This window comes from Mus pahari, chromosome 4, assembly GCF_900095145.1.
Source record: "Mus pahari chromosome 4, PAHARI_EIJ_v1.1, whole genome shotgun sequence".
NCBI lineage: Eukaryota > Metazoa > Chordata > Mammalia > Rodentia > Muridae > Mus > Mus pahari.
Window position 1 is genome coordinate 5,091,788 of NC_034593.1, and position 8,621 is coordinate 5,100,408.

General features: G+C 46.8%; 1 protein-coding gene across 3 annotated transcripts in view; it reads right to left on the reverse strand.

Annotated features, from left to right (window-relative positions):
* Positions 1-6,345, reverse strand: part of Tpd52 (tumor protein D52) — an 82,763-nt gene extending 76,418 nt beyond the window's left edge. For 2 of the 3 annotated variants that reach the window (XM_021195499.2, XM_029537409.1), the window contains exon 1: positions 6,243-6,325. In XM_021195499.2, the coding sequence (XP_021051158.1) occupies positions 6,243-6,261 (19 nt within the window). In that variant the 5' untranslated portion in view covers positions 6,262-6,325. Of the gene's footprint in view, positions 1-6,242 lie in introns of all 3 variants that reach the window. The other variant, XM_021195501.2, reaches the window with a different exon arrangement.
* Positions 6,346-8,621: the final 2,276 nt, after the last annotated feature.

Genomic DNA, 8,621 nt, shown 5'->3' on the forward strand with positions numbered 1-8,621 from the left:
CTTTTGGAGACAGGTTTTCTCTATGTAGCCCCTGGCTGTCCTAGAACTCTCTCTGCAGGCCAGGCTGACCTCAGACTCTCTGCCTGCCCCTTCCTCTCCAGTGCTGGGATTAAAGGCATGCGCCACCACCACCCAGCTGAGATGTTCAGATTCCTACTTCACACTTCCCAATTAAAATAAACTCCAGATGGATGGAAAACTTAAATGTAAAAAAATAAAGCCATAAAATGTGAAGTCAGAATGAAGAAGGCATTTCTAGGAATGATTCATAAGCTAGAAGCTATAAATGAAAAGGATCATTGGTTAGTATTCCTGCTTGGAAAAAAAAGAAAATCGCAGAAAAAGCGCAACCTAGGGAAGGCAAACATCAGCCTCTCAGGAAGCGGTCAGAAGAAGGCAGAGCGTTACACATCAAGGCAGGGAATGCAGACAACACAACAGGAAAACAGCAATGAGTATTGCTAAATGTCTTGCTGAAAATGAAATGTAAATTTGAAACATCCAAAAAGAGTAGATGCACTTTCCTATCAGAAAAGGACATCGGCCAGTGTGGTGCTCTCAGCCGAGGGTAAAGCCGAGGGCTTACAGCACGCGGGAGGCCAATGCGGGCTATGTGGTGAGAACCTGTCTCCAAATAAAGAGGAGAAGAGGGGTAGGGGCAGAGGTAGGATGGGGAGGAGCAGCGAGAGGGGAGGGAGAAGTCATCTTTCTTTTATGAGACAGGTCAGGCTGTGACTGCAGGAACACCATGACCACGCGGTGTGGAAGCAGACATTCACACATGCCAGTGAATTAACTGGCACCATTTCCATGGGCACGATTGGGTACAATCAAAAGTGAACAGTCACACTCCTCTAAGAACTCTTCCCACAGGCACGATGCACACACATTCCAGAAAGAAAGAAAGAAAAGTGCTAGGGAGCCGGCTTAGTGCACAACTGCGCTTGCCCTGCAAGGGAGTACCTGCCCCGGCAGTGGCACATGCCTCTGACCCCTGCACTCAGGAGGCAGAGGCAGGCACAGGTGGATCTCTGTGAATTCAAGGCCAACCACGTGTACAAAACGAGCGCCAGGACATCCAGGTCTACACAGAGAAATCCTGTCTCAAAAACAAAAAACCAAAACAACAGCGCCCATGTAAAAAGCAAGACAACACTACCAGTGCCTGAACCCCAACGCTGGAGACAGAGGCAGGCAGCTTCCAAGCTCACCAGTCTGGCAAAAATGCAGCGAGCTTCAGCTTCAGAGAGACTGTGTATCTAAAGGAGTAAGGTGGAGAGAGAAAAGCCTTGCTCCGGCCTTGGAACACACACACACACACACACACACACACACACACACAGAGCTGGGGACATGCTCACTGTTAAGAGACTGACCTGGGTTCTGTTCCTCAGACCCAGTTCATCCAGCAGCCCCATCAAAAGCAACAAATGAAAAATTGTTCTGCATATACATGCAGGCAAAACACCCATACACAAAAAATAATCAAATTACAAATTCCATATATATGTATATATATATGTATATATATATATATATATATATATATATATATGAGAAATATGAATGAGAAGGAATGAAGGAATGGTTGCTATGTTGTGAAGGCTGAGGTTTTCTTCTGATTGGCAGTACTAGAGAATAACTCCACAGCCTTGACAGGTTAGGAAGAGTCACCCGCACTGAGCTAGCCTACTCTGCCTGATTTTTACTTTTTACTTTAAGACAAACTGGCTTTGAACTCACAAAAGTGGCCTTGAACTTGAGATCCCCCTGCCTCAAACTACTGAGAGGCCAATATCCCAGACCACAAGCCTGGTTAAAATACAGTTTATTTCTAAAGGGCTAATTGTAAAATAGGATGCTGGTGCAACTGTGAACCCTAAGATTATGTTAGTTACTTTAAAAACCTGTTTCTAGTTGTGGGGTATGACTCAGCCTTAGGACATGCCTTTAATCCCTCTGCCTGGAATACAGACACATCCTTAGCACACACTTTTAATCCCAAACAATGAAGGTAAAGTTAGTTTGTAGAAGAAAGCACCCATGTTTGGAAGCCATGGCTAATTGAGTGACAAAGTGACAAATCAGAGAAAGATTTGACAGAATAGACTATGCCCAACTCTCATGAGAACAGAGAGAAAAGAGAGGCTACTTAAGAGAGCAGTGCAGAGAGGGGAAAGGAGAGGCAGGTTCACTGGGACAGCTGTACAGAGGAGGTGGCAGAGGGAGAACAAGCTAGACACAGGGGAAGGCAGAATGAGACGGAGCCAGATTAGAACAGATTGCTATAGGATGAGGCCAAGCACAGTTATCAGTCAGAGGCCAACAGGACAGCCAGATTAAATCACTCATCATGGAGAGGAGTTTGAGCCAGAACAGCTGAGTCGGATCAGCAGTCAGAGCTCAGAAAGAACTAAGAAGGCACGAACCTAGCCCACAAGAAGTCTCAGTGGCCGAAAACACTCTAGGCCTAGACAAGACTGTATGGAGGCTAGAAGCTTCCAGGACGAGGCCCAGGTTGGCGACTGAGGCAGTAAGCCTACGAGACACTTACACAGGTGAATAAAAGATACTTTCACAGATGCTCAATGCTCTGGCGTTATGACTTGCCAGTTTAAAGGGGTAGATGCACAAACAAACATACTATGAATTGTCAGAATGGTATTAAAAGTAGTTTTATTTTCTTTTTCTTCTTCCACATTTCCAATTCTTCTAAAATAAACAACTATTTTAGTAGCAGAAAATGTATTCTTAGATCTTAATTTTTTTTCAATTTGTATTAACATCTTTAAGTATTCAACAGACAATGATGACCTACACCTATGACCTCAGAACACAGTCAGAAAGACTGCAAGTTCTAGGCTAGCCTGGGCTACATAGCAAAACCCTATCTAAATCAATCAAACAACCAATAAATCCTTTGATTTCTTTTTTTAATTTAAAAAACAAATGCAAAAACTATAGTCTCCGCACAACTGGTACCCAACCAGTTTAAACAATGTTTGGCAGTCTCAAAGATTTTACCAGAGTCAACAACTAAAACAGGGAGTTGGGGATTTAGCTCAGTGGTAGAGCGCTTGCCTAGCAAGCGCAAGGCCCTGGGTTCGGTCCTCAGCTCTGGAAAAAAAAAAAAAAAAAAAAGACAAAATAACAAAAAGACCAAAGAAAAAAACAAGGTAACAACTAAAACAGCAAATTAACCTCAAGAGGGTAGAAAATGAATTTAGCCTGCTAGAAAGGGCTCCATGGCACATACCTTGCTCTGTTCTGCTCTGAACTGTGTCTAATGTGTTTTTTATTATACACATAGGTTATTTTGTTTTAAGAATCTGCTAAGAGACCACGGCCACTTTTACTACTGGCTTTTCCCCTAGGGACCAGGCAGGTTGCCACCAAAAAAAAAAAAAAAAAAAAAGGAAGAAAAGAAAAAAGCAGGAAGTGGAGGATGACTAACAAAGATATCCACCCAGTAAGGAAACAGGAGTACTGAGCAGATGACAGAGAGGTTACTAATGTGGGCAGGCCACTCCCAGGGTCTAGGGACCAGACCTTTGGAAGTATCCATCCTTACCTGATCTACACCTTCTTCATGTTTAAATGAAGGGCATCCCAGATCTGTCCAATAGTAACAACACATCACTCTATTGTTTCTTTCCCACCCTCCATTCTCTCCCAGGTTTCTGGCCCTGGCAACTTTCCCTCTTTCTCTTTAAAATATTATTCTGTTTAAGCAAACAGCATGCTGAGCGGGCGGGTTACTGCTGCTGACGTATTACGAGCTGGGTTCTTAATGACATAAGGGAGTCCTTGCTTATAAATATGTATTCAGCCCTTGAAAGGAGACAGGAAGGCTTTGTCTTCAGACAGGCATGCTCCAGTTAGCAAGAGGCAACATAGGAAACACCACACACATCGAGTCTCCTGTGCCCGTTAGTGCCTGAAAACGCCTGAAAGGCGCTATGCACAGGAAGATATTTCTGAGAACCCCTACAACAGAAGAGTTGCACAGGACCCAGAGTCTAAACAGAAAGTAGAAAAAGAAAACAGTAGAACCTGGGCCACATACTACAAAGTATCAAAGAACAGGACACTGTTCGTTTTTAAGTTTAAAGGCCTGCTAAGAAAATCAGCAGCAAAAAGTAGATTTGGGGCACCAACAAACAAGAAAATTTAAGACCTTTTCAAGCGAGTTCATGTAAAACAAGAAAGAGGACATTTATTGTCACAGCTATTGGTGACATTATAAGGGACAAGGGTTAAGAAAACTCCAAGCATATAAATATAAATCCAGACAGTTTCTGATATAGATTAAAATATAGTTCTGAAAATATATAAACAGATAGAAGATAGCTAGATAGATAGAACAACAAAAAGTCCTCCCAATTAAGGACACAATCACAGTTTGCTACACTCTATCCCAGCCAACAGTTTGCTGGTGAACACCAGGATTAAAACTGCACCTGTCCCTCCCGCTCCTTCACAAGAAGCAAGGAGTCCCACCACAGACCCATTTAATGCCAAAGCACTTGCACTACCAATTCAAAGGCCCTTTACAGGTAGTCACCTGTAACGCCCAACACAGCCAGATGCCAGGAAAAAGGGAAGTAGGAACCAAGCAGAGGTCAGCAGCTGGCAGAAGCTACACAAGCACATTTCAGCTCTGTGGAGTCCCTACCCTGTTCCCTGGGGACTGGCTGATAAGATACAGGTAGGCCACCTGTCACAGGGGTACTAAGAAATCCAGTAAGAATAGGGCAGCAGGCCTTCCCAGGAGGACACAGGGACGCAGGGACCCTGCACCCTTCCCAGTGGGGACAGGGTACACAGCTGACAGCTGTGGTACCATGGCAAGTGAGCAGCGCCTCACACGGAAAACACCAAAGTGAAGCCTGCAAAGACTCACTTTACAAGTCCTAGGATTAGGAACTTAAAAAAAAAAAAAAACAAGTGCCATAAAACCACACAGAGTACATTAGCCTGCTGGGAGGCCGAGACAGCTGCTGGGCTGGAAATACACAGTTCATTAGAACAATCACACAGACACAAAACCAAACAGCCTTGAAAGTAGCAGGCTGTGACTGAAAACCATCAGTATATTAAACATGGCAAAAAACAGTCTCATACGCAGCACACAGTGCACACAAAACAAACACACACGTACGCACCCTGACACCGTCTACATGGAAAGTCAGAGGGAATGTTCCCAGGTTTTCCAATACAACCTTACTCATTTACTGACCTACAAAGAACAAGTTACCCTGTTAACTCAGCCAATCACACAGGCTCAAAGAGGCAACACAAGGTGCAACCCAAAAGCCAAAAGTCTAGACAGCATATGTGCATATGCATGGGTCCACGAGTAGCAACAAGGTTTATAAGCACACAGAGTGAACGTGAAATTATCGTGGGGGAAAAGAGAAAAGAAGGTATTACTAGGTTTTTAAAACACCGGAAACAAGTATGCAGAAAATAAGGTATTCTACAGGGGCTTGCATCAGGAATGATCCCTAAAACCACTTCCAAAATACTTAGTATTTTCTTTAGCATTCTATACCCTTTCAAGCCCACCACCCATACCAGTTTCATAGCAGAGATCTCCCAGTAGGCAATATTTCAATTGAAAAACATAATCTGCTTCTGGGCACATCTCCGTTGATTCTATTCCGGGCAATTTCGCTTGACTAGCTATCTTAGAAGTAAAAGGAAAGCCTTGGTGCAGGAAACCAAAGGTTCCCTGCTGTGTGATTCACCTGGCTGGAAACTAAGACCCAGACAGTGAAAGCTCCCTTCCCCCAACCAAACCCACAGGCTGCACTCTACACTGCACAGTTTGGGGACTCCTCTTACGGCAAATATCTACACCCAAACACTGTGGCTACGGGCTCAAAGGCCACCAACAATCCCAACTGGCGAGCAGGAAGTCTTCACAAGTCACGGTCCCATCTGAACGCCATCACTTCCAGGATCTGCCGGTGACCCCGAGGCCAGCGCGCGCTGCCGGGGTGGCCCTCCCTGCGCGCATCCTAACACCTCCGTGGCCTCTCACCACCCTTCTCCTCCCCGCACACTCGCACGCGATCGCGCACACTCGCTCACACTCCCGCTCCCGCGGCGGGGCCCTTCCTCCCTCTCCGCGCTCGTAAGAGGCTCCCGGGGCTCGGCCACCGAACCGGACCGGGTCGGGGTGGCCCAGACGCGGCTCCGAGGCTCCGCACCTCCACCAGGAGCCAGCCGCCACCTACCTTGCTCGCCGCGGTCCATGTCTGAGCCGCCTCGCTCCCGGCGCTCGGCCTGCCGCGCTCCTCCGCGCCTCTCCGCGCTCCGCCCGCGGCCGCCCGCGCAGTCCCCACCCCAGGCGTCGGCGCCGCCCTCCCGGGAGCCGGTCCAGGGCGTCACCGACCACCTGACCGCGACCTGTGCGCTCCGCCACGTCGGCTCGGGCGGCGGCGCTTTGCACGGGCGGGGAATGAAGGCAAAGACTGGGGGGATGGGGGGCGGGGATGGCAGGGAAGGGGACCCTGAGGCTGCGCAAGCAGCTAGGAGCGGGTGGCGTTCGCTCTTCAATCCCAAGTTTGAGACTGGGAAAGTTTCCTCCCAGGATTCTGGTCTAGCGACTGCCCCTTTCTCCGCCCCCTGTGCACCTGCTTGAGCGGAAAACGCTGTTTGCTAGGAGGAACAAGTCATTAGGGTGGCTTAAATCCGTGTATTTGAGCCATAGCCAATCATGTTTGGCTCAAAATAAACTCTTTACTCCTCTTGAAGTGATGTTTATGTGTAGACGAAGTGGTAACACTCTCTTTCTATATATGTAGATGTGGCGTGTGTCTGTGTGTGTGTGTGTGTGTGTGTGTGTGTGTGTGTTCAATATGAAAGTAAATTTGGCTTAGAAGGAAAGTCTGTAATATAAAAAAGAACTTGAATTTCATATGTCTGGGGGTGCAACTAAGTAGTAAATGTGTAGGCCTAGCATGTGCAAAGATGGTACATTTGAGACCAGCATGGACTATGTAACAAGATGCAAGACCCTGTCTCAAATAAAGAAAACACCTCTTATCCCTTGAAGAGTTTACATACGGGGGCGGGTGAGGTGGCTCAGTGGTTAAGAGCACCGACTGCTCTTCCAAAGGTCCTGAGTTCCCAGCAACCACATGGTGGCTCACAACCATCCCTAAGAAAAATCTGACACCCTCTTCTGGAGTGTCTGAAGACAGCTACAGTGTAAACACATATAATAAATAAATAAATAAATAAATAAATAAATAAATAAATAAATAAATCTTTAAAAAAAAGCTTAAAGGTGTGGTAAAACACAACCAACTTTCTCCACTTTAAAAAAAAAAAAAGAGTTTACATACTTGTTTACATGTGTAACTTTTCTCATTTTCCTTCCTGTTCAGGAAGCCCGTGTTGCCCAACTCAAACACTGCCAGGGCAGATCCCCATAGCTCCCCAGGCATGAGCCAAGTTTGCTGGCTGGGCCTCAAAGAAACTATTTAGGGAAGCAGAAGAAGGGGAGCCCAAGTTTGGAGCCAGCCTAGGCTACCAGTGGGGGGGGGAGGGGAGAGGGAGGGAAGGAGGAAAAGGAAGAGGTGGGGGAGAAAGGCCATTAGTTTCCCTTTGCACGGACAGGAGCAGTGGACATGGGGCAACTATGAGGAGGAAAGTCAAGAATGGCTGACGTGGACAAAAAGGCAGAAAGGATCTGGTCAGGAGACCTGCCTTTTACTGGAGAAAAATTAATGCCAGCTTTGTAGAGCTCCTGTTACATGGCCGAGGCGCAACCCTGATACAGGGGTCTTTTACAGTCCATTCTGTAAGCCTGTGTGGTGGTGCATAGCTGCAGTCTCAGCACTCGGGAGATAGAGGCAGGAAGATCAGGAGGTTTGGTCGAATTGGGATAGGTAGTTAGATGTGAGACCCTGTCTCAAGGAGACGAGGAGTTAGAGATGTAACTTAGTTGGTAGAGTGCTTGCCTAGTGTACATGAAGCCCTAGGATTTACACATATGAGGCCTAGGTGTGGTGGTTTGAATATGCTTGGCCCAGGAGTGGCACTGTTAGGAGGTGTGGCCTTGTTGGAGGAAGTGTGTCACTGTGGGGGTGGGCCTTGAGAGACGCTCCTCCTATCCATGTGGGAGCCAGTCTTTTCCTAGCAGCCTTCAGATGAAGATGTAGAGCTCTCAGCTCCTCCTGCACCATGCCTGAACACTGCCATGTTCCTGCCTTGAAGATAATGGGCTGAACCTCTGACCCCATAAGCCAGCCCCAATTAAATGTCATCTGTATAGGAATTCTCAGTCAGTGTCTCCTCACAGCAATGGAAACCCTAAGACACTAGGCTGGCCTCATAATCTTCTGTCAGCAGCCACACAAGTAGCCAGGACTACAGACAGGGAACCACGGCATCCAGGTGGGTACCTCTGTAAGCCAAACCACTAGTGAGTTTATGAGAAACAGTAGGTCATTTTCCCAAAACATTAACTGAAGCAAGCAGGACTGAAGAGAAGAGGGAAGAAGGTATGGATGTGTGGTATGGCAGTTTTAGCCTGCAGAAGACACTAGGCTTGTTCTCTGGCCCAGTCACTAAACAAATAAATAATGGGGGGGGGGGGGAGGAAGGAA